The sequence below is a fragment of the Pongo pygmaeus genome, chromosome 13, assembly GCF_028885625.2.
Source record: "Pongo pygmaeus isolate AG05252 chromosome 13, NHGRI_mPonPyg2-v2.0_pri, whole genome shotgun sequence".
NCBI lineage: Eukaryota > Metazoa > Chordata > Mammalia > Primates > Hominidae > Pongo > Pongo pygmaeus.
In genome coordinates this window covers 123,095,413-123,121,129 of record NC_072386.2, presented here as the reverse complement: position 1 = coordinate 123,121,129, position 25,717 = coordinate 123,095,413, and the positions used below count along the sequence as shown (strand labels likewise).

At 45.9% G+C, this 25,717-nt stretch overlaps 2 protein-coding genes across 3 annotated transcripts in view; one reads left to right on the top strand and one right to left on the bottom strand.

The window, feature by feature from the left end:
- Window positions 1-4,959, bottom strand: part of CFAP77 (cilia and flagella associated protein 77) — a 160,616-nt gene extending 155,657 nt beyond the window's left edge. Inside the window, exon 1 of one of the 2 annotated variants that reach the window (XM_054502286.1) lies at window positions 4,674-4,959. In XM_054502286.1, coding sequence (XP_054358261.1) covers window positions 4,674-4,868 — 195 coding nt within the window. In that variant the 5' untranslated portion in view covers window positions 4,869-4,959. The remainder of the gene's footprint in view (window positions 1-4,673) is intronic. The other variant, XM_054502287.1, reaches the window with a different exon arrangement.
- Window positions 4,960-8,268: 3,309 nt separating this feature from the next.
- Window positions 8,269-25,717, top strand: part of TTF1 (transcription termination factor 1) — a 29,720-nt gene continuing 12,271 nt past the window's right edge. The window contains 7 exon segments of the mRNA XM_054502285.2: window positions 8,269-8,332; window positions 12,292-13,665; window positions 14,821-15,044; window positions 16,738-16,923; window positions 18,482-18,560; window positions 22,743-22,873; window positions 24,124-24,358. Of these exon segments, the coding sequence (XP_054358260.1) occupies window positions 12,299-13,665; window positions 14,821-15,044; window positions 16,738-16,923; window positions 18,482-18,560; window positions 22,743-22,873; window positions 24,124-24,358 (2,222 nt within the window). The 5' untranslated portion in view covers window positions 8,269-8,332; window positions 12,292-12,298.

The following is a 25,717-nucleotide window of genomic DNA, read 5'->3' as shown; positions in this document are numbered from 1 at the left end:
ATTTTTTAATCCCTTCCCAAGGTTTTATTTTCTCCTATTACATTGTAATTGAATGTAAACGGACTGGAGCAATCAGGGGTATATTCTCTTCAACAATAAAGCTGCGTGTAACATTTTCAGATTGTACTCAAATGTAATAAAAATACTGACCCACGCCGGGATATTTGTACAACTGGGCTTTTGTCTGCCTGCCTTCTTTGTGTTGGTCTCTCTCCGTGCCTTTATGTTTGCCAGCATCAATATTTATTAGAGATGTTAAGCTATTAGTGGGCATGGTGTGTTTGCCTAATTTTGTAGAGCATCCAATTTGAACACACTGGCTCTAAATAAACGCTTCCTCGTGATGATAATGATAATGATCCCAGCGGCAGCACCGGGTCTTGTAAACTAGGACTCAACTTGGGATGAAAACCTACAAGCATTTAGGAGCTGAGGAGGGTGGAATGGAGCTGAATGACTTTCCCAAATCTGCTTTTTCACTTTTCAAGTTCCGGTTCCAGGTCCCCGAGACCTGCCCAGAGCTTCCTTCCCACGAATCTGAACTCTTCTGGGCAATGCAGCTCACTTGAAAATTTATGGGGGTGGGGACCCATCACAATGCCTGTCTTATTTGTGCATACATGCGTGTGTGTGTGTGTGTGTGTGTGTGTGTGTATGTGAGAGAGAGAGAGAGAGAGAATACGAGCTAACATTTCCCAAGAGCTTTCCTTACGGCAGGTGCTGTGCTAAGCTGCCTGCCTCTTCGCGTTCATCTCTATCTGTACATTTATAAATGTGTGCATGTATCCCATCTCCCCAGCTAAATAGTAAATGGTTAACTCCTGTGAAATTCAGCAATGCTGAATTCTAAACTTGTTTCTATGCCCCCAGGAAAGCTTAGGATGGCACTGGGCACTTGGTAAACCTTCAACAAATATTTCTTGGCTGTCAACAAGTCCTAAGAAATCAGTAGAGCTCACTTTGGAAGGAACATTGAATGAAATGATATTGGAATCTGATTCATCTGTGAACACTTTTTGACTGCCTGCTATACATGATGTTACCAATCTGGATTGTCATTGGTTAATTAATCATATGTTGTAGCCAAAAGAATGTGGGGCTGGCAGCCAGGAGACCTGAGTCTCATCCCACTTCTGCCACCAGGTGAGGATAGCACTTCGGATGAGTCTGTTCCCCTCACTGGGCCTTGATCTCCTCAAAAAAGGAGGTGGACTTGATGTCTGTAACATGCCTTCCAGCCCCAAGTGTTGTGTCTGCTCTATGACTCTATTTTACAAATGCATGCACTTCTTATTGGTTACATAAAACCCCACAGAAAAACAACGTCAATAATAAATTATGAAAAAATCGGGGGCTACGATCATTTGCACTTTCTAAGGGTGCTCGATTCCATAAATTCCACCCCCGTACATAGGCAGCCTCTCCAGGGCGACGGAAGATCCAAGGCTGTCAGGGGAGCAAACCAAGCAGTCTATCCCTATATTGTATTGACAGGTTATCAGCTGAGTTCCGACGGCAGGAAAGGTGCAACCCTGACAGGTTTTGTGAAGGAGTCTTGAAGGCTGTTGTAGCAGGATTCTATGTGGAGTCACAGAATTCTGGGGAAATGAGAACCAAGCAGGGAGAAGCTTGGTTCTTTCTCTATTTAATTTTATTCTTCCCAGAGAGTCACATTTGAAGGAAAACTGGCTAACTGCACATCACTGTCTACACTAGAGTTGAAACCCTTTCTAATGGAAAATATTTACATCTTTTGTGGCCACGTAAGACACTGACTTGATTCAATCACTCCTATTAAATAACCAGTTGACTTGGTTTTAAATGAGGTAAATGGTTGTTGAGCATTTGTAGATAAAATACCTGCTTGGATGTCTCAGTTTTTCACTTTTCACTTGGTTACAGTGGCATCTTGCAGACGTATTCTTGAATAACTGATGTGTATACATCTTGGTAAATTTTATGGATGTGAAATAACACTGTTGAGTTTGTTCAGTCAGTGTTTCTACATTTTAAATGAAAAAAAAATTCTGATTCTGTTCATTGGAGAAAACAACCCATGAAACAACCCTCCAATACGGTAGAATAAATGCCTATTTCTAAGGTGCTATAGTCTTCCAATATAGATGCACACTTTCAGGTTCAGACTTAGACAAAACCAAAATATACTTTAGTTCTAATCACCCTCCTAAAGACACCACGGCAGAGTGCACTTCCAGCCTCTACCATACATAGCAGGAAGGCATACACTATTATGGGAAGCTGAAAATCTATGATGGTGAAACTGACATGCCACAGTGAAGAAATCCACAAGCCAAGCTCAGCAGACATTTCCATAACATGAAAAGAAAAAAAACTTAAAGCTCCACAACCTCACATATTTTCCATTTTCTCTTTTTCTTTAGTCAAAAACACCAAAGTTGTTTCATATTTTTTTTTAAAAAAACTAATACAGGAAGCTGTTTGGAGTGGTAAAAATAATGCTGGGCTAGGAGTTAGCAAACGAAGCTGCAAACCCAATCTCTGCCAAAACCTTGAGCAAAAAAAAAAAAACAAAAAAAAAACACACACACACACACAAAAACAACAGAGGTGGCTTCAGTGTGCTCATTTGCAAAAAGGGTCCGGAAAAGATAACACTCAAGGTTCCCTTTTGTGGCGTTTCTCTGCCAACTTTTATTTATGTCAGGTTTTGACCTCTAAAGTTATAAGATATTCTAATATTATATATGGTAAATACTGAAAAGGACGTCATCTTAACTGCTCCAGAAAAGGCCTTACAGACCCTGAAGAACCCACGAAGGAAAGCCAGAGGTAAAGGCTGCCCCCTGGCTGTCCCTGATGGAAGAAGAGAACCCCAAGCTCCGTCATCAGAGAGCACGAGCCTGGACGTGGGGCCCTGCTGCTCCAGCATGGTCACCAGGGGCCAGGGCAGACCTGCTCTGCATCTCGTGCCCTGAAGACAGAACCCCAGTCGTGGGTGAGTCACCTCCTGTACATTTTCTGACCCTAAGCTTGGGTTCAGAAATCAGGGATTGAATTGGTCCTAGAAGCTGTTCAGCTAGTGCCATCCAGAGGCCAAATGTTGTCCTTGATATAGCTGGGTGGGGTGGGGGAAGCAAAAGGAAAAAGGAAAAGAAGGGGGAAATTTACATATATGTACATACATTTTACACATATGTACCTGTATATTATACATATGCATACATGTATGCATGATAGATGTAAACTGTATGTATATGGGTGCATACACAAATGCATATGCATGTATGTGTGTGTATGTACATATTGCTCAGCGTGGGCACCACACACTAACTCACCATGGAGAATAACTCCATATGCCCTCACTTTACACTTCAGTAGGAAGAAGTTGGCTCACTACTAACTACTGGAACAAAAGCAACGACCTAACCTTAACGCAGGTAGTCAGAGGTGGCGGACGTGATTCTCTCCTTCAACCAAGAATAATGAGCCCCACCTGCCTGTCCTGCCTGTCCACTCAGAGTGGCTCTTCTCACCTAGAAGTAAGTGAAGGACCTTGTTCCACTTTGAGAGGACTAAGAAAGGGGCCTATTCGATGGAAAGGCACGAGTGTGGTAAGCCAGCCTCCCCCAGGTGCAGCCTGCGCCTGGGCAGTATCCTTCCTCCTCTGCAGGACCGAGTTTAGGGAAGGCAAGAGGAGGGAGTCAATGTTTTGCCAGGAGCCAATTAACTCAGTTAATTCTAGTACGGGTTCCCTTTTCCCCAAAACAAAAACAAACCGCCACCACCACCTCTGGGCTCTACTCAGCGCCTGGCGGTCACACAAATAATTGTTGTTGAATCCATGGTTACCACCTGCGCCTTCCACTCCCGCACTTGGGACGCGGGGCGCATTTTTAAAGGCGCACTGCCCTCCAGCGGCGCAAGATAAATTCGCCTCGAGGCTTGCTCCCCGACCCCAAGCCTCAGCCTGACTTCTCCAGCGGCCCCCGGGAAGGTGTGGCCGCCACAGCAGTGTTGGTTTCCCATCAGCGGGAAGCGAGGCTAAAGGTGGGAAGGAGGGAAGTGCAATGGAAGGGAAAGTGATCAGCCCGAAACCGCAGCTCCCTCATTCTTGTCTGCGGAGCCTCCTAGGCCAAAGATTGTGCTTTTTTTCTCTTAGGGTTGTAATTTGGGTATGAAATTAGTATGATCGGATGGAAATGAACATTCGACGTGATGCTTCCAGGACAGACACGGAGCTACCGCTGCATAGACGTACCCCAGGCGTGCAGGGGAACGGGAGAGGAGGCCTTTACCCTGCGAGGGCTGGCAGCCACGACTTAGGCTGGGCGTGTGCGACCTATCTGTCACCCTGTGGGTTCACTCTGTGGGAAACCACAGCAGCCCCCATTGCAGCCTTACCCCATGTCAGGCGCTGTCCCGGGGTCCCGCAGAAATTACCCTATTCAATCTTCCCAATCAGTCCCTTTAGTGGTGCCATTATCATCCCACTGCGAGGATGGGGAAACCGAGGCTCAGAGAGGCGACGCGACCTGCACGGGGGTCCAGGCCTGTCTGGACCAGAGCAGGAGCTTCTCACGCTGCGCTCGGACCCCGGGCCGCGGGGCCAGGGCGCTGCGGGTGGGGACCCCAGGCGGCGCGGGTGCCCGGAGCCGGCGACAGCGAAAGCGCGGTGGGCGTGGGGTGCTCACCTTGACGATGAGCGGGTTCTGAAACATGGAGTCCCGCACGACCCCCAGCCGCTCGTTCTCCATGCCGGGACGGATGTCCGCCACGGTCAGGGGCCGCCGCGGGGGCGGGCAGACCTGGCTGACCGTGCGGCGCACAGGCTGCTGCTGCTTCCTCCATCGCGCGAGGTCCGGGCCGGAGCTCCTGGCCTCTGGCATCCTTGGGGTTGCCGGGGAGCCGGCCGGCGGGCTGGGTTGGGCGCGCTTCCCCAAGTCGGGCACAGCCGGGATCTCCGAAGTGCCTGCCGGGCGGCCCGGGCCGCACCACTGGGATCCTGAGGGGGAAACTCAGATGCCAGGACCCCTCTGGAGCCAGGCGCGCCCCGCTCGTGCCGGCACCTCATTGCAAAGAGCCCCGGAGCCCTGCAGGAGCCCCGCGGGATCCTCAGGGCGTCTCCTGGGCCCCGCGTTGCGGACTGGGAGAGGAAAGAAAACCAAGACCACCCCTGGAGGACGAATGCAACGGCCCGTCTCCTTGGCGACGGGACGCCAACAGAGCCCGGCTCGGCTTGTACTTTTCTTTCAAGAAACTCTTGGTGGCTACCAGTGTGGACTTGTCTGGAGTTTTCCTGAATCGATGCAGGAGAACCGAGAATCTCCAGTGGGTTGCGTTCAAAGCGGCGTGGCTCTTAGAGGGTCATTTACACTTGTCTTCCAAGTCGAAGACTCCATCCTCCGCTCACCCCCATTCCACTCACAACCCCTCCCCACCTCTGCTCTTTGCGCCACACACACACCTGAGACAGAGCACGAAATGCATTCCAAGCCTGATGCTGATGCTGACCCACTGGGAGGACTCGGGTGAGTCACCCTCTTGGATCCTAAGGGCTTTTTTTCTTTTTTTCCTGTGAGATGGGTGACAAGGAAAAGCTAGAGTTGGATTAGATCAATGGTTCCCAAATTTAAGCAACGGAATGAAGGGAAATTGAAAAATATAGATTTGGGCTGGGCTCAGTGGCTCACCCATGTAATCCCATTGCTTTGGGAAGCCTAGGAGGGAGGATGGCCTGAGCCCAGGAGTTTGAGACCAGCATGGGCAACATGGTGAGGTCTCATCTCTACCAAAAATTTAAAAAAATTAGCCAGGTGTGGTGGCACATACCTGTGGTCCCAGCTATGGGGGAGGCTGAGGCAGGAGGATCGCTTGAGGAGGTTGAGACTACAATGAGCCGTGTTTCGGCAACTACATTCCAGTCTGGACGACAGAATGAGACCATGTGCCAAAAAAAGAATAAAGAAGATTCACAGGACTCACCCCAGACTCACTGAATCAGAATATCCGGAAATGGCATCTGAGGCTCTCCTTTTTTTTTTTTTTTTTAAGAGACAGAGTCTTGCTCTGATAATGACATGAGCCACCTCACCAGGCCAGATGCTGCATTTTTTAAAATCCCCTTACCCACCCACCCCCAACTTGGTGAAAAAGTTCAAACCTACAGAAAAGTTGAAAGTCAAAAGAAGAATACAATGAAAATACATATAGGCTTCACCTAGATTCGGTTAGATTTTGAAGGGAAGGGGAGGGTTAAAGAAAGAGTGGCGGCTCTACAGCAAATTCAGACTTTATGTCCAGTATGAGACCTACAGAGGTGGAAGACCAGCTTAATGCCAGTGCCTACCGCTGCTTACAGGCTGGGGAAATTATAGGCCTGGGCGGGGAGGGGCCCGCGGGTATGGCCTGCTGCCCGGGAAGATGTTGATAAGGTATTCCCATGATGAGGCAGTTTGGCCCTTGTTCTGGTGGAATGTGATGTTCCTGTCACTTTCTCCCAGCAGAATATGATAGGAGGCAGGCTGTTTCTCACTGCCTGAACCCCCGTGGAATGTTTCACTTTAACCAAGGTCTGCAAAATGGCAGGGGGCCTACAAAATGGTGCAGTTTGGACTAACAGATTCACCCGTCCCCAGCACTGGCCACATTTTCTTGCTCTCTCTCTGTGAGTGTGTGAGCATGCACATACACACATTACAGAATCACCTGAAAAATATCTGTCAACACCATATTTAACCCTAGGTACTTCATCATGTAGCAAGGACATTCCCATGTATAACTACAATGTCATTATCATGTCCGAAGATTTTAATGTGATCAATAGTGTTTAATATAAAATCCATTGCAAAGTTGAGAATCTGCATTTTAAAAAAGAAAAGCTTCCCAGGTGATTGGTGCAGTTGGAGGAGGATTGGAAACCACTAACCTGGATGATATCTAATCTCTCCTCTAGCGCCAGCCTTTTGTGGGTTCATTTATGCATCACTAGCACCACAAGGCTCTGGGTAAGTGGGGTCACCACAGAACACATGACACCAATGATGAACCTGGACTTCAAGGCCTTACATATCAACAGTGGACAACACCACATTTACAGACTTCTCCAGATGGAGCTCCAACTGCACATCCACATCCCAGAGCAGCCCTTGCATGGCAACATGAGTGCATATATAGGCTCATCGTTTCTCCAATCTGCTTCCCTTCCAGACTTTCACGGAAGCATAGGTTGTGCATTTTTTAATCAAAGCCACTTGGCAGATCACACAGAAGTCAGGTGGAACAGTGAAGAGCAAGATAGTGGAGTAGTAGAAAGAGCATAGGTCTGATTTCCGGCTGGCCCATTTAAGTCACCTTGGACAAGTTACTGTAAACCCAGGTTTCTCATCCACAAGGTGGGGCTAATAATACCTCATTACAAGGATTAAGTGAGAAAACTTGTTGCCTATATCGTATATGTTCACTATCCAAAAAGGTTAAACGTTTGGTTGGTAAATATAATGGCCTCGAACTGATGGCCAGGTTAAAGCTGCCCTTTTAGCTAAGTCTCTTCAGGACTCCGTTGAAATGGGAAGACTGGGATAGATCTCCAAAGCTCCTGCTAACTCTAAGCTTCTGAGACTTCATCCAAGCTTAACATCCATCAGCCTCTGCACCAGATAGCCCCTGCAGACCTCTGACTTCATCTCCCACCCCCTCCCCTGCAGTCACATGCATTCACTTAGGCTGGGCGTGTGCGACCTGTCTGTCACCGTGTGGGTTCACTGTGTGGTTTCACTCTGTGCTCCAGCTGCTCTGGCCTGGTCCCAGGTCCTCCAGCAACCAAGTTCAGGACTTTTGCACTCACTTCCAGCCTGGAACACTCTTCTGCCTAGATTTTTTGCCTGCCCTTTCCATTTAGAACTCAGTTCAAATGTCACTCCTCAGTGAGCCCTCTCTTACATCTAAAGTAGCACCCACTGTCCCCTAGTCACTCTCCATCACGTTACCCTATTTTATTTTCCTTACAAGATAATCTGAAATTATCTTAGTTGATTTGTCATCTGTCTTCCCAATTTGTTCCTGTAGTTCACCAAAAACTGGAATAAATGGAATGCAAGCATGCATTAGTACGTCAACGGAGGGCGATTCTGTCCTACTTTCTTCGTTTTAGGAGCACGCTCTACCCCATCTGACCTCTAAAGGACCCAGAAGGAAAATGGGTAGGCAACTGTGCGCGCCTCCATGGCCTAGCAGCGGCCTTGTTACCATGGCAGCGTGACGCCGAGGGGGCCGGAAGGCGACGCATTACTACTTCCGCTTCCTCAACAGCAGTACTTCCGGGTTGGGAGAAAGGTGGCAGCGCTTTCGGAGGGTAAGTTGAAAGCGTCTTTGTTGTTTCTGTTTTTCAAAATGCGCACGTAAAAACCCAGCGTGGGGTGGTGGGTTTCCCCTTCTTCTGGGAGACCCGCCTTTTGGCCAGAGGTCTCCAGGCCGCGGTGTTCGCCCCACGCCTTATCTCGGGGAAACTGAGGCTCGGGTCTTTTTTTTTTAATTTTTTTTTTAAAGATGGAGTCTTGCCCTTGTCGCCCAGGCTGGAGTGCGGTAGCGCTATCTCGGCTTACTGCAACCTCCGCCTCCTAGGTTCAAGCGATTCTCCTATCTCAGCCTCCCGAGTAGCTGGGATTATAGGCGCCGGCCACCACGCCTAGCTAATTTTTGTATTTTTAGTAGAGACAGGGTTTCATCATGTTGGCCGGGCTGGTCTCGAACTCCTGACCTCAGGTGATCCACCCGCCTCGGCCTCCCAAAGTGCTAGGATTACAGGCATGAGCCACCGCGCCCGGCCGAGGCTTGGGTCTTTGGGAGTGAGAAGATACAGAATTCACATCTAGTTAGTTCCTCCCGTCTCAGGCCCGGAGCGCCCACCCGGGATCAGAGCGGGGTCTCTCTCGCACCCTAAAGGCGGTGAGAGAATCCGGGACCAGGTTTGGGCACGTACCTGCAGGGCGGGAAGTGTGTGTTCTGAGTAAGGGGGGATAAATGCATATCGGTTCTTTCGATATGTATCGAGCACTGACTGGGGAGCCATTTGGGAGCAAGATGGCCAGGATTCCAGCCCTCAAGAAGCCGATCATATTATAACTGCCAAAAGTGCGATGGGAAGCAGCTGGTTGTTGGGAAACACTGTTCACCAGGAAGATGAGACCTGCTAAGGAGTTAGAGAGGTCCTCTTGAGAAAGTGGCTTTCATTCTTTGAACGAGTTAAAGGGCAGAATGGTAATGCGGAGGAAGAGCTTTCCTGATGGAATGGGCTGTTTTTGCAAACTTCCTGAGACGAAAAGGAAGGTAGTGTATTCTAGGAACTGAAAATAGCAGGGTTTCTGAAACCTAGAGAGAAGTGAGAGGTAGAGAGGTAGGCATGGACTTACCTCTCTCCATCTCTAGGCTAGATTATGAAGAAATGAAGACTCTTGCAGGTCTGTGAGGATTTTGACTTTATCTAAAGAATAACAGGGGAACCCTAAAAAGTTTTTAGCAGGGAGAGACTATATATTTAGAAGGTTGTACTGGGCTCCAGAGACCAGAGAGCAGCCTAGGAAGTATTTACAAAAAAGAAGGAAAGGAACTGTTGGAAGGGGAAATGTTATTTAAAGAAATCAAGGCCAGGCGCTGTGGCTTACGCCTGTCATCCCAGCGCTTTGGGAGGCCGAGGCAGGTGGGTCACCTGAGGTCAGGAGTTCAAGACCAGCCTGGCCAACATGGCAAAACCCCGTCTCTACTAAAAATACAAAGATTAGCCAGGCTTAGTGGCGCGCTCCTGTAATCCCAGCTGCTACTCCGGAGGCTGAGGCAGGAGAATCGCTTGAACCCAGGAGGCGGAGGTTGCAGTGAGCCGAGGTCGCGCCAGTGCACTCCAGCCTGGGTGACAGAACGAGATTCTGTCTTCAAAAAAAAAAAAAAAAAAGAAAGAAAAGAAATAAGCCGGTGGCTCACGCCTGTAATCCCAGCACTTTGGGAGGCTGAGGCGGGCGGATCACGAGGTCAGGAGATCGAGACCATCCTGGCTAACACGGTGAAACTCCGTCTCTACTAAAAAATACAAAAAAATTAGCCAGGCGTGGTGGCGGGCGCCTGTAGTCCCAGCTATTCTGGAGGCTGAGGCAGGAGAATGGCGTGAACCCGGGAGGCGGAGCTTAGCAGTGAGCCGAGATCGCGCCACTGCACTCCAGCCTGGACGACAGAGCGAGACTCCGTCTCAAAAGAAAAAGAAAAAAAAAGAAATAATCTGCTTTGCTCTGTTCGTGATTTATTAAGAGGTCCTAAAAGATGGGCCTGAAAAGCGTCTGTTGAAGTTAGTGGCTTTAAGGACAAAGGCACTCTTGCTGGAACGGTCTCAGTGGAGTAGTGGGGTGGGAGCTACAAGGATGTGGGTTAATAAGTGGATGAAAGGTGAGGTAATGGAAAGAGTGATTTCTCTATCAAGAAATGTTGCTGTGAAGGGGAAGAAAGAGAACAGCTGGATGAGACTTTAGGGTTAGACGACAGTTGCATTTTTTTTTAAGTTAGAGGAGATTAAATATTGTTGGTGTTTTGCTAGAAAACACAGGCTGAAGATACAGGAGAGAGATGGGGTACCTGGGGGACCACCATCTCTCTGAGAAGGCAGGAGAGGGTTGGGAGCCAGCACACATTTTCCTTCCTATAACGGAAGGAAATAGCCTTTGACAGAAGGGACACTTCCTTTGTTGCAGCGAGAGAGAGAGAGAGGATGTGGCAGTGCAAGCAGGTGTGTTAGACTTGGGGGAGTAACATATTTCTTGTCTAATACAGCTGATATTTACTACCCAGGATAAATTAGGTAGCTTCTGTAGAAAATGTGCTTAGCATTCAGACTTTAAAGACCGCTGATACAGAGAGAGCTCCAGGATCTATTGTTAGGTGAAAATAGCAAATGCAGATCGCAATATATAGATGTTACCTTCTGTGTAAGAAAGGAGAGGAAGTATGAAGATCATTTTTATTTTTGTACCACATAAATGTGTTATTTAGCCAAAGATAAATCTAAAAAAAATGAAACCCAGAAGCAATACAGAGCAAAGAGAACAATAAGACATGTTTGCAAAATTATATTTTTAAACATCTCTTTTGGAAAGTGCATTTATATTTCTGTATTTTAATTCCAAGTGCACACACCCTATATGTGAGTATTAACGTTAGTGGCTTGTGAAATTTATTCCAGTGTATTGCAGAATGTCCGCTCTTTGTTGGACACTAACAAGGCATATCCAACTTCTTTCACAAAGAGGCCGACTTCTGGTTTGAGGTCAGTGGATACCTGATACCCCACTGCAAAGCCCTTTTGTGGATCCTGCACTCGAATGGAGTCTAATGGCTTCTCCATGGTAGAAACACAGAGGGGAACAAGACAGATAAACCATCTGTTTCTTCCTTGTTTTCTTTTTTCTTTGTCTTTTTTTTTTTTTTTTTAAAGCAGAGAAGACAGCCTGTAAATGACTAAATAAGTGTTTCTTTTTTAAATATGAAAGTATATTACTTGGGAATCAGGCCAAGCCCAAGGAATCAGGGAAAACTTTCTTGAAGAACTGATCTTCAAACCAAGCTCTGAAGGATGGCAGGAGGCAAGGAGGGTGGGGAGGCTGTGGGGAGAATTTCATGGAGAGCTGGGAGGGAAAGGTTGTGGCACGTTTGAGGAAGCAAAAGAAGCTGCTTGTGGCTTAAACGCAGAGTTGGAAAGATGAGCTCAGAGGTGAGGCTGCGGGGGACAGGGGCCTTATGGTGCAGGGCACTGTTGTTCTCTGTTAACTATTTTTTTCTCCATCATAAAGGCAGTGGGACCAGACAGAGAGAATTCCAGTGAGCCCCCTGTGTATCTAGAATAATCTAAAATTTGTAATCATGACTACAGGCTTGTCATTTGTCATACAGTTTCATTTTCCTGTGATTTTTTCTGCTGAGGCTATGTTTAAAATGCAAAAATAGGCCGGGCACGATGGCTGACGCCTGTAATCCCAGCACTTTGGGAGGCCGAGGTGGGCGGATCACAAGGTCAAGAGATCTAGACCATCCTGGCTAACACAGTGAAACCCCATCTCTACTGAAAATACAAAAACAAAATTAGCCGGGCGTGGTGGTGGGCGCCTGTAGTCCCAGCTATTCGGGAGGCTGAGGCAGGAAAATGTCATGAACCCAGGAGGCGGAGCTTGCAGTGAGCCGAGATCGCGCCACTGCACTCCAGCCTGGGCGACAGAGTGAGACTCCGTCTCAAAAAAAAAAGCAAAAATAAACCATTGTTGTCACATTTCCGTATAGGAATAAAATGGAAGGAGAATCAAGCAGATTTGAAATCCACACTCCAGTTTCTGCCAAGAAAAAGAAAAAGTGTTCTATGCATAAGGAAAGACCTCAGAAACATTCCCACAAAATTTTCAGAGACTCCTCCCTGGCGAATGAACAGTCTCAAATAACTAGGAGGAAAAAGAGGAAAAAAGATTTCCAGCATCTCATTTCTTCTCCTTTGAAAAAATCCAGAATCTGTGATGAGACTGAAAATGCCACTTCTACACTCAAAAAGAGAAAAAAGAGAAGATATAGTGCTTTGGAGGTGGACGAGGAAGCAGGTGTTACAGTTGTCCTTGTGGATAAAGAAAATATTAACAACACACCAAAGCATTTTAGAAAGGATGTTGATGTCGTTTGTGTTGATATGAGCATGGAACAGGAGTTACCAAGAAAGCCTAAAACAGACAAATTTCAGGTACTTGCTAAGTCACATACACATAAATCAGAAGCACTGCACAGTAAAGTTAGGGAGAAAAAGAATAAAAAGCATCAGAGGAAAGCTGCATCCTGGGAGAGCCAGTGGGCAAGGGACGCCCTGCCTCAGTCAGAATCCCACCAGGAGGAGTCCTGGCTTTCTGTGGGTCCAGGGGGTGAAATTACAGAACTACCAGCATCTGCTCATAAAAACAAGTCTAAGAAAAAAAAGAAAAAGTCCAGTAACCAGGAATATGAGACACTGGCCATGCCTGATGGATCGCAAGCAGGCAGAGAGGCTGGGACTGATATGCAGGGATCTTGGCCTACTGTGGGCTTGGATGATGAAACTCCAGAACTGCTAGGACCTGCTCACAAAAAAAAGTCTAAGAAAAAAAAGAAGAAAAAGTCCAGTCACCACGAATTTGAGGCAGTGGCCATGCCTGAAGGATCACAAGTGGGCAGTGAGGTTGGGGCTGATATGCAGGAATCCCGGCCTGCTGTGGGCGTACATGGTGAAACTGCAGAACTACCAGCACCTGCTTATAAAAACAAGTCTAAGAAAAAAAAGAAAAAGTCCAATCACCAGGAATTTGAGGCAGTGGCCATGCCTGAGAGCCTCGAGAGTGCATACCCTGAAGGATCACAGGTGGACAGTGAGGTTGGGACTGTGGAAGGCAGTACGGCTCTTAAAGGGTTCAAGGAATCCAACAGTACAAAGAAGAAGTCTAAGAAAAGGAAGCTTACGTCTGTCAAAAGGGCCATAGCGTCTGGTGATGATTTTTCAGTGCCCAGTAAGAACTCTGAGAGCACACTCTTTGATTCAGTAGAAGGTGATGGCACCATGATGGAAGAAAGTGTGAAACCCGGGCGCCGACAAAAGAAAACCCAGGCCTGTTCAGCAAACAAGCATGTGCAAGAGGCGCCAAGGTAACGAGGGAGTGGTATTCCAGCTGCTGGTATATTTCTTTTGTATGGATGCTGCCCATGCCTCTTTATTTAGCACAGACTTTTTTTTATTTGTTTGTTTTTGTTTTTGAAATGGAGATTTGCTCTTGTTGCCCAGGCTGGAATGCAATGGTGTGATCTCGGCTCACCACACCCTCCACCTCCCGGGTTCAAGAGATTCTCCAGCCTCAGCCTCCAGAGTAGCTGAGATTACAGGCATGCACCATGCCTGGCTAATTTTGTATTTTTAGTAGAGACGAGGTTTGTCCTTGTTAGTCAGGCTGGTCTCGAACTCCCGACCTCAGGTGATCTGCCTGCCTCAGCCTCCCAAAGTGCTGGGATTACAGGCATGAACCACCGTGCCTGGCCTTAGCACATACATATTAAATGGCAAAAATCATCAAGAGGTAGACCCTCAACATACAGAATATCGTACATCTTTAAACTACCTGCCAAGTGTAAACTTGGCAGGTAGTTTAATTTCTTCATGTGTGAAATAAGACAGATTCGATTTTCACTAAGAACTATTCCAGCCCTAGAAAACCTGAGTAAATTTAAAAGCCCAAATTACCTTTGAAAAATAGTCTGAGCAAATAACCAGTGGAAATAGGGCTTAGGGCTGCACGTTTAGCTTCTAGGCTGCCTCTGAGATATATCCAAGTAATTCAAGTTCCAGTAAAAAGTTTGAAAATCACGGACTGAGTCAACTCCAAGATCTCATCTTGCTTTAATATTCTAGTAGCCTAAGTGAGAGCCATTTTAAGAGCAGTTTAAGGCCAGGCGTGGTGGCTCATGCCTGTAATCCCAGCACTTTGGGAGGCCAAGGTGGGTGAGTCACTTGAGGCCAGGAGTTCGAGACCAGCCTAAGCCAACATGGCGAAACCCTGTCTTTACTAAAAATAAAAAGTTAGCCGGGCATGGTGGCGCGTGCCTGTAGTCCCAGCTACTCGGGAGGCCGAGGCAGGAGAATCGCTTGAACCGGAGGCAGAAGTTGCAGTGAGCTGAGATCGCACCATTGCACTCCAGCCTGGCGACAGAGGAAGACTCTGTCTCACCAAAAAAAAGAAGGAAAAGTTTAAAAGTTATGAGGTCAAGTGATGTGTTAATGTTAGTCAACCTAATTTTCTAACCCCTTAGGTTAGAACCTGCCAATGAAGAACACAATGTGGAAACAGCTGAAGATTCCGAAACAAGATGTTTATCTGCAGATTCAGGAGATGCCGATGATTCAGATGCGGATTTGGGTACTGCCGTGAGACAGCTTCAGGAGTTCATTCCTAACATCAAGGATAGGGCCACCAGCACAATCAAGCGGATGTACCGGGACGACTTGGAACGGTTTAAGGAATTTAAAGCACAAGGTGAGCTTGTGGGGCCTTAGTGTTTGTTGAACTTCCTGTATGCAGAGCTAGTACCTGCCTTTCTTTTATGGATGATTCAGATTTATAGATCGACAAGAAGCATTCTTTCTCTGCCTTCACTTCTGTCTCCTACCAGAATTGTCCAAGCTGTAAAATTAGCAAAATGAAGTGCACTTGCTTTTCCTCTTCTTGCCCAGTTTCTGGTAAAGGTGGCCACGAAGAATGGGGCTAAAGAGACCAGATAATTAATTCCCACTAAGAAGAGAAGGGACGAGAGATTAATTGGTTGAGACACTGGAAATGATACAACAGTTATATAAAATTAAAATGCTGTCAAAATAAACTTTAATGAGGGATCGTTTCTTTCTCCAGATATTAAATTGATGGTGAGCCAGTTGTAGTAGACTTGATCACCTTCTTGATTTCACTGTTTCTGAACCTCCCTTATTAAGAATTATTATTATTAAGAATAATAAATAACCTTTATTATTCTTAAATCCAATAATAAAGCTTATTGGACTTAAGAATAAACTGCAAATTTAAGGCTGTATACTACAAATGAGCAATATTTACTGAGTATCTGCTGTGTGACACCCAATACAACTGGTCATTGAAAAAAGTAAAAAGAGGAGTCATAACCTTCCAGAATTAATGGGATTGAAGAGATTCAGAAAAATAGACAAAACAAATTAAGCAAAAAAGACAGCACTACCCACTTACACACAATTATAGAGTGGTAGAGAATCCCATTTTGGTGTATTGTGTTGAAATTTTTATGAGTATGTATTTTATAAAATCCTTTTTTTTCCTTTTTTTTTTTTTTGAGAGAGTCTCGCTCTGTAGCCCAGGCTGGAGTGCAGTGGCGTGATCTCGGCTCACTGCAACCTACGCTTCCCGGGTTCAAGTGGTTCTCCTGCCTCAGCCTCCCAGGTAGCTGGAACTACAGGCGCCTGCCACCATGCCCAGCTAATTTTTATATTTTTAGTAGAGATGGCGTTTCACCATATTATTGACTAGGCTGGTCTCAAACTCCTGACCTCATGATTCGCCTGTCTCGGCCTCCCAAAGTGCTGGGATTACAGGCATGAGCCACTGTGCCTTGCCCATAAGATATTTTTAAAGTAAACCTAGGCCAAGTGAGGTGCCTCACACCTGTAATCCCAGCACTTTAGGAGGCCAAGGCAGGAGAATTGCTTGAGGCCTGGAGTTTAAGACCAGTCTGGGCAAAACAGCAAGACCCCGTCTTACAAAAAATAAAAAATTAGCCAGGTGTCACACACACCTGTAGTCCCAGCTACTCAGGAGTCTGAGGCGGGAGAATCACTTGAGCCCAGGAGTTGAAGGTTGCAGTGAACTTTGATCATGCCACTGCACTCCAGCCTGGGTGAAAAAGCAAGACCCTATCTCTAAAGAATGCATAAATAAATTTGAAAACTATTTTAAAAAAGATAGATGAAACAGGAAAGGTCACTTTGGAATAGGATGACCCGGGAAGACACTGACAGAAGAGGTGTGGCCTGGGCTGAACCCTGAAGGAAACGCCAAATCTGCAAGTGCGGGCAGGAGGGTGAATGTCAGGTGTTGGGACTGTTGGCCCAAGGTACTGTCGTTGCTAATGAAAAACCAAGTCATAGGTTTGCTTTTGTTCATTATTAACAATACACACTTTCTCCCTATTCCTTCCCAATCCTAGGTGTCACTATTAAATTTGGCAAGTTTTCTGTAAAGGAAAATAAGCAGTTAGAGAAAAATGTGGAAGACTTTCTAGCCCTGACAGGCATTGAGAGTGCAGACAAGCTGCTGTACACAGACAGATATCCTGAGGAAAAATCTGCGATCACCAACTTAAAAAGGAGATACTCGTTTAGATTACACATTGGTAAGTTTAGAAACAATCACTCTTTGACCATCCACAGCCTTCCAGCCATAAACAAGATAACCCATGGTAAGCGTTAGCATGGTACCTGGCCCATTGCTTGCAGGCGGCGCACATTAACTGCGGTGATGGCTGATATTCTTTTTTTTTTTTTTGAGACAGAGTCTTGTTCTGTTGCCCAGGCTGGAGTGCAGTGGTGCAATCTGGGCTCACTGCAACCTCCACCTCTGGGGTTCAAGTGATTCTCCTGCCTCAGCCTCCTGAGTAGCTGGGACTACAGGCACCCGCCACCACACCAGGCTAATTTTTTGTATTTTTGGTAGAGATGGGGTTTCACCTTGTTAGCCAGGGTGGTCTCGATCTCCTGACCTCATGATCCGCCCGCCTCGGCCTCCCAAAGTGCTGGGATTACAGGCATGAGCCACCGCGCCCGGCCCTGATGGTATTCTTATTGCCAGTCTGTACTTTCTGGGATTTGGAATGTGTTCATGTCTCCCAAGTTCAGTGTGAAAAATTAAATGATCAACTTTTACCTTTCTTCCTTGGCAATAGTTATGGTTTTGGTTTCTCCTCCTGTTCCTTATTTATATTTTGTGTACGCTGCACAAAGCACATCCTTATACACACCGTGGTCTCCCATGTTTTTTAAGTGTTGCCATATGTGTGCTTTGTAACTGGAACCCTCCGACTGGAGGTGCTGCCTGTGAAGTTAGAAGGTCATGCTGTCATATAGGATCAGAGCGAAAGCAAATCTCTTGAATTTGAAGAGGATAATTTCTTAGGTGTTCTATGGAATCCACGAAGAAAAACAGGCTAGTACGCCCCATTTGAGGGATTATTTCACCTTAGAGTGGGAAAGTGAGAAAAGCTGATTTGGGAAAGATTGTTGGTCATCTTCTGGAAAACTGTTAACCCTGTATTCTCCACCGCAGTGTTCTCTTCCTCTTAATTCAAATTATCTTAAAACTACTTTGCCTCTTAAGGATTCTTTCCACAAATTGCATAGACTGGAAGCTGGAGCCTCAGGGTACTAAGCATTTAGTTTTCGGAGATCTCCAAGGAAACTGATGATTGTGTGTATCTGCTCTTCAAGGCAGCTTTCTTAGGCCGGGCGCGGTGGCTCATGCCTGTAATCCCAGCACTTTGGGAGGCCGAGGCGGGCGCATCACCTGAGGTCAGGAGTTCAAGACCAGCCTGGCCAACATGGTGAAACCCTGTCTCTACTAAAAATATAAAAACTAGCCAGGCGTGGTGGTGGACACCTGTAATCCCAGCTACTCAGGAGGCTGAGGCAGGAGAATTGCTTGAACCCAAGAGACGGAGGTTGCAGTGAGCCGACACAGTGCCACTGCACTCCAGCCTCAGCGACAGAGTGAGACTCTCTCAAAAAAAAAAAAAAAAACAAAAAAAACAAGACAGCTTTCTTCAGGACATAGGAAATCCCAGCCTTAACACGGGGCTTAGAATAGTTCATGTTGTTATGAGGGCTGTTCTGGGTTCCTTTTACAATTGCGACTTCATTTCACGTGAGTCCCTCTGATCACCTTTCTTCTGACTTTAGGGAGGAACATTGCCCGGCCCTGGAAACTTATATACTATCGAGCAAAGAAGATGTTCGATGTCAACAATTACAAAGGCAGGTAAGAAAAAAGTCTTGGCAGCTTGAGACAGAACATTTCTCTAGTCTTTGCTGATACCATAAATCAAAATATTCACAGCAGTGGATTAGCAGGAAGAATAACGAAGATTTGTGTGTGTGAAACCAGATGGCGTATTTGTTGTCAAATGTGTGTCTTCATGGCCTTTTCCTTTCCCACCTCTTTAGTGAAGCCGTGGTGGCCTTCTGTTTCCTGCATCTGCAGCTTTCTCTCCACTTTTTCTTTAGCACTCCCCAGACGCTGCCTCATGTGCTGTGACTCCTGTTTGCTCTGCTCTCTGCTTACGTCGTAAGCTCCTTGTGAACCCAAACATCCCATCTCGACACATGTTCCCTTCAGCACTTAGCAGAGTGCTGTGGGTTTTTAGTAACTATTTGAAGGTAGAGGTAAGTGCTGGGATTAGGTCCCTTAAATGCAGTTCAGTGGTATCAACCCAGGGTGCTTAACCCGGTTGTCATTCTCTCCTTCCTTTTCCTCAAATACAATATCCGATTATAATTTGTTTCCAACATTCCACATTTAAAAACAAACCAAACGTAGACCGAGTTTTTAGGTTAGCACGTTAGCACTCTGCTCAAGGACAGAAGGAGAAACAGGAAGGTGTTAGCTCGGATTCCAAGGACCCCCGAAAACTACCTTCTACTCAGCTGCTTGACCTCTCTGTGAGAGGCAGCTTTCATAAATCTTCTGGCAGCGGCAGTTGAGTTCTGCTTAGCTCTGTGATTGTAAACTGAGACATACGTCATTACCTAAACTTTCAACGTTGATGTGACCTCAGTTTCCTTTTTAAAATTTTTACAGAAAGAAATCAGCCTTAAGTGAGGAAAGTTCACACACAGACTGAGATCTGCCCTGCCTGTTTTTCCCCAACCCTGAGGTTAGACAGTTGTGAACAGAACTTTTAAGAAAATCCACTAAAGGTAACATTTTAAATGGGACTTACAAGAATGCTTTTGGCAGGTTAATGGTGGCAGCTGAGGTAATATATTTCCACCTGTGACACACATAGAGGAATGAAATTTTTAGAGTAATTTTTAGAGTCATTCTAATAATCTAACAGTTCATCTATTTGTGCTATATTATTTGTGTTGTGGTGATCATTTACCCTTAGAATATTTTTATCGTAAGCAATTCCTGACTGAAAAAAACAGAAAGTAAAAAATCAAAGAATTATTATTATTTTAATTTTTAATTTTTGTTGTTGATTTGTTGTTGTTGTGTTTTTTTTTTTTTTGAAATGGAGTCTCAGTCTGTTGCCTCAGGCTGGAGTGCAATGGTGCGATCTTGGCTCACTGCAACCTCCACCTCCCAGATTCAAGCAATTCTCCTGCCTCAGCCTCCCGAGTAGCTGGGACTACAGGCACCCACCACCACGCCTGGCTAATTTTTGTGTTTTTAGTAGAGACGGGGTTTCACCATATTGGTCAGACTGGTCTGGAACTCCTGACCTCAGGTGATCCACCCGCCTCAGCCTCCCACAGTGCTGGGATTACAGGTGTGAGATACCGTGTCTGGCAATTTTTTTTGTTTTGTTTTGTTTTGGAACAGGGTCTCACTCGGTCACCCAGACTGGAGTGCAGTGGTGCGAACTCGGCTCAATGGAACCTCCACCTCCTGGGTTCAAGCGATTATCCTGCCTCAGCCTCCCAAGAGGCTGGGACTACAGGCATGTGCCACCACACCCAGCTGATTTTTATATTTTTAGTGGAGACGAGGTTTCACCATGTTGACCAGGCTAGTCTCAAATTCCTGACCTCAAGTGATCCTCCTGCCTCGGCCTCCCAAAGTGCTGGGATTAGAGGCTTGAGCCACCACACATGGCTTACAGCCATGATTCTTAATAGTGAAAAATAGGCCAGGCATGGTGGCTGACGCCTGTAATTCCCAGCACTTTGAGAGGCTGAGGTGGGCAGATCACTTGAGGTCAGAAGTTCGAGACCAGACTGGCCAACATAGTGAAACCTTATCTCTACTAAAAATACAAAAATTAGCTGGGCATGGTGGCAAACGCTTATAATCCCAGCTACCTGGGAGGCTGAGGCAGGAAGATTGCTTGAACCTGTGAGGAAGAGGTTGCTGTTAACCGAGATTGCGCCAGTGCACTCCAGCCTGGGAAACACAGCAAGACTCCGTCTCAAAAAAAATAGTGAAGAATAACCAGTTTCTATTCACCATATGCTGCATTTACAGACAAATGTCTGAAAATGCTCCAATGTTATTGTTTGTTTTTGGCTGGGTGCAGTGGCTCATGCCTGTAATCCCACCACTTTGGGAGGCTGAGGCAGGCGGATCACTGGATTAGGAGTTTGAGACCAGCTTGGGCAACGTGGCTCTACAAAAAATACAAAAATTAGCCTGGTATGGTGGCATGTCCCAGCTACTTGGGAGGCTGAGGTGGGAGGATCGCTCGATCCCAGGAGGTGGAGGTTGCAGTGAGCCATGATCATGCCACTGTGCTCCAGCCTGGGTGACAGAGCCAGACCCTGTCTCAAAGAAAAAAAAAAAAAAAAAAAGAAATTGTATTTTTTAGGACTTCTTAGTGATGACATAAACCACCATTCCTACTCAGATAGGAATCTGAAGATGTTATAAAGATTGCTTTTTATTTACTTAAATATTTAGGTGTTTAATCTTAAAATCCATTTATAATATTATAGTGCTTTTCTTAGTACTTTAATGTATGTATTTGCCGAGACCAGCTCGGTCAGGGAGACCCTAACCCAGCGGCGCTAGAGGAATTAAAGACACACACACAGAAATATAGAGGTGTGAAGTGGGAAATCAGGGGTCTCACAGTCTTCAGAGCTGAGAGCCCTGAACAGAGATTTACCCACGTGTTTATTAACAGCAAGCCAGTCATTAGCATTGTTTCTATAGATATTAAATTAACTAAAAGTATCCCTTATGGGAAACGAAGGGATGGGCCGGATTAAAGGAATAGGTTGGGCTAGTTACCTGCAGCAGGAGCAGGTCCTTAAGGCACAGATCGCTCATGCTATTGTTTGTGGCTTAAGAATGCCTTTAAGCGGTTTTCCGCCCTGGGCGGGCCGGGTGTCCTTGCCCTCATTCCCTTAAACCCACAACCTTCCAGCGTGGGCGTCACGGCCATCATGAACGTGTCACAGTGCTGCAGAGATTCTGTTTATGGCCAGTTTTGGGGGGCTTGCTCCCAATTTTTATGTAGGATGAATGCACTTTACATTTCTTAAGTAGTTACATATTTACAGTAAAGCCATTTGTTGCATGTTTATGGAATGTCTGTTGTCTGTCAAGCATTATGGATACCATAGTATACGAAACTGACAAGATCTCTGCCCTCATGGAACTTCCCTTCTAGAGCTGTGTCTTCCAGTATGGTTACCAGCAGCCTCCTGGGCCTGTGGAACATTTGAAATGTAGTTAGTCCACATTGAGATGTGCTGTCAGAGTAAAACACATGCTGGGTTTTGAAGGCTCAAGATGAAGAACCGAATGTGAAATACATCGTTGATATTTTTTGATATTGATGACGTGTTGAAATGATAGGCATTTTGAATGTATTGAGTTCAATGAAATATATTATTTTTTGTTTTTGTTTTTCATCACGCAACATGTCCATGTAAGAAATATATTCTTAAAGTTCCTTTTATTAAAACTAGGTAAAGTGAATTTTCCTATGACTGCTAGGAAACTTAAACTCCGTAAGAGGCTCGTATTATGTTTCTGTTGGGCAGTGCTGGTCTAGAGGAAGAGGCGTGAATAAGGGAGACTGTGCACGTGTGAGTGCAGGTTGTGACCAGTGCTATGAAAGAGAAGCACGGTGTTCTCCAGGAGCAATCAACAGGGGGACTTCAGGCTAAGGGGGTCAGGGAGGCGCTCCCTGAAAACGCACCCTTTCAACTGCACTGGCAAGCATGCGGGGACAGAGGCTCTGAGCTGAAGAAGGGCTAAGTGATTGCTCTGGCTGCTGTTCAGTTGAGCCAGGCCTCTGGTCTCGACTTCAGTGATTGATTGATAGGATGACCACCATTGAGACGCCAACAGGAAGTGAAGAGAGCTGTGACCGGGTTCCCTGACAGCCTGCCCCATTTAGCTTTCCCCACGATTGCTGCGTACTGGGATGAGAATACCATTTTTAATCTGATAGTTAGTTTAAACTTGTAAAACATTTTCCCTTTCTCCTAGGTATAGCGAAAGAGATACTGAGAAGTTAAAGATGTACCATTCTCTCCTTGGGAATGACTGGAAGACGATTGGTGAGATGGTGGCCCGAAGTAGCCTTTCTGTGGCCCTCAAGTTCTCACAGATCAGCAGTCGTAAGTGGCAGCCCCCAGTGCCCACCTCGCTGAAGAAATAAGCCCTGACAGGCCTGGTTCAGCCATAACCGATCCAATGCCCAGAAATCACCGCGGACCTGTCTTCCACGAGAGCTTTGTTTCTTAAGCTGTTCTCTATACTAATTTATTTGGTTTCCTCGTGTATTCAGTGAAGCTATGTAACCTTTACCCACTAGGCTGATTTTTACCACACTTCAGTAACTGTCCGTGCAAATATAACCGCCAAGTGGACCAGGACCCCAATAAACTGGTGGTGGGAGAACCTGGGCGGAGGGTCACTTCCCCGTGGTGGCACGGGACACCTTGGGAGGGAGGCAGGCACGCAGTTCGTGCCTGTCAGGCGGGGACTTTTCTCAGAACCAGTGTTGGTGACCTCCTGTCTCTATCTCCTCTTTCCTAAAAGGTTTCCTTTCAGAAGACAGTCCTTATCGGGTTTCTGTTTAGCACAGGGGCTCACATGCTCCGGCCACACAGGTAGTGCCTTGCAGCCAGTTCTTCAAGTTTCCAAGAAGTAAAGGAAAATCTTGAATTGTTTTGTTTTTTTTTTTAATTTTGTGAACTCTAGATATCTTTTTTTCTTTCTTGGAAATCTCTTGATTTTTAAATATTCATCCAAATTGTAATTGAGGGGAAAATGGAACATTCTGTGGGCCAGACCAAAAGTACGGCCAAACAGCTGCCAGTGTGAGGCTCCTTACTTAGCATGACCGTGAATGTCTCTAGTGAAGAAGGGTGAACCGTCGATACTTTGGGGCATCCGCCATAGATAATTGGCTTCAGAAATTCTCAGGTGCCTTCATCAAGTACTGTGTTGGTATCAGTGTAGCTATTATTGTTACACTAGGAACTCTTGGCCAAGAGACATGTACATAACATACAAGCCATTTGGCTGGCTTTTTTTTCCCCCGTTAAATGTTTGGGAACCTCACAGTTTCATGCGGGAGACATTGTTCTCAGAAACAGGATGAACAGCTGTTTTGAAATAAATAAATAAAACATTGCTTTAAGAAAGGACTTATTTAATAATTTCTGGCTTTAGTTCTTAAAAAGAATCCATGACCATGTTAGTAATTTCATTTTAATATGCACATAATTATGTTTGTTTTATGTCTATATAATTGAGATGCCCATTATTTTCTGAAAAGTACCTGATTTATCATTTCATTTTTAATATTGAGTTTGAAAGCAAATAGATTAGCAACTATAAGACCATCTTTTTATATCTACAGAAAGAAATCGTGGTGCTTGGAGTAAGTCTGAAACCCAGAAACTAATCAAGGCTGTTGAAGAAGTGATTCTAAAGAAAATGTCTCCCCAGGAGTTAAAAGAGGTGGATTCCGAACTCCAAGAAAATCCTGAAAGTTGCCTATCAATTGTTCGGGAAAAACTCTACAAGGGCATATCTTGGGTAGAAGTAGAAGCTAAAGTGCAAACCAGAAATTGGATGCAGTGTAAAAGTAAGTGGTAAGTTCTTCCCTCTCTCTTTCCCTATCTCTCCAGCTTCTGTGGAGAGGTGAGGTTACCAAGAATATCTGTGTAACTGCTGTGGGGAAGCTGACGTGTCAAGAACAATCGTGTCTAGTCTGCTGCCCCCGCTGCTTCCATATCACTGTCTGATTTAAATTAGCACGTAACTAGCCCTGATGCATTGAAGAGTGTATGCTTTCCTCCTAAAGAACTTGAACCTTTTTAAAACTGAATATTGACTTCTGATTTCTTTACTCTCTTTCTAAGTCTTTAATAAAACAAGGTAGCAATCTGTTGGCAGCATCAGAAAAAAAGGGGCCGCGCGCAGTGGCTCATGCCTGTAATCCCAACACTTTGGGAGGCTGAGGCAGGCAGATCACTTGAGGGCAGGAGTTCAAGACCAGCCTGGCCAATGTGGCAAAACCCTGTCTCTACCAAAAATACGAAAATTAGCCAAGTGTGGTGGCTCACAGCCACCACTAGTCCCAGCTACTCAGGAGGCTGAGGCAGGAGAATCGCTTGAACCCAGGAAGTGGAGATTGCAGTGAGCTGAGATCGCCCCATTGCACTCCAGCCTGGGCAACAGAGTGAGGCTCTGTCTCAAAATAAAAATAAAAATATAGAGAGAGAGAAAAAAGATAGAAAACTAACATACAGAGAGAAATCACAAGTGTAGTGATCAGTAGCAGCTCCACCCTTCTAATGTGCTTTCTGCTTCTGCGGTTCCTCAGATGAAGTGAGGTGGGCATGCTCCTGGCTGCATCAGTCACATAGAGACAGTTTCAGTCCTGCTTCTGCCACACATTCTTTGCTGGATAAAGCTTTTCCAAGACCTGGAGAGTCGTGGAGCTGGATGTCCAGCTGCAGCGAACTCCTCAAACCAGTGGTTCCGCATGCTCATGACCCCCCAACCTTGCACATGAAGGGCACTCAGTGGCTCTTGACTAATAAATAGGAGTGAAAACCAGAGTAGACATATTTTGTGTTAAAAGCAGACTCCTAGATCACACTGCTTATATACCTTACAACTCCAGGGGAATAAACTCCAAAGAACAGGGAATGTTGGAGGAACCAGAGCTCTTTTTACCTCTATTTTTAGCTAAAAGAAGGAAGAGTGAGGGCCGGGCACGGTGGCTCATACCTGTAATCCCAGCACTTTGGGAGGCTGAGGCAGGTGGATCACAAGGTCAGGAGTTCAAGACCAGCCTGGCCAACATAGTGAAACCCCATCTCAACTAAAAATACAAAAAATTAGCCGGCGGGATGGTGGGCATCTGTAATACCAGCTACTCAGTAGGCTGAGGCAGGAGAATCGCTTGAACCCAAGAGGCAGAGGTTGCAGTGAGCCGAGATCAT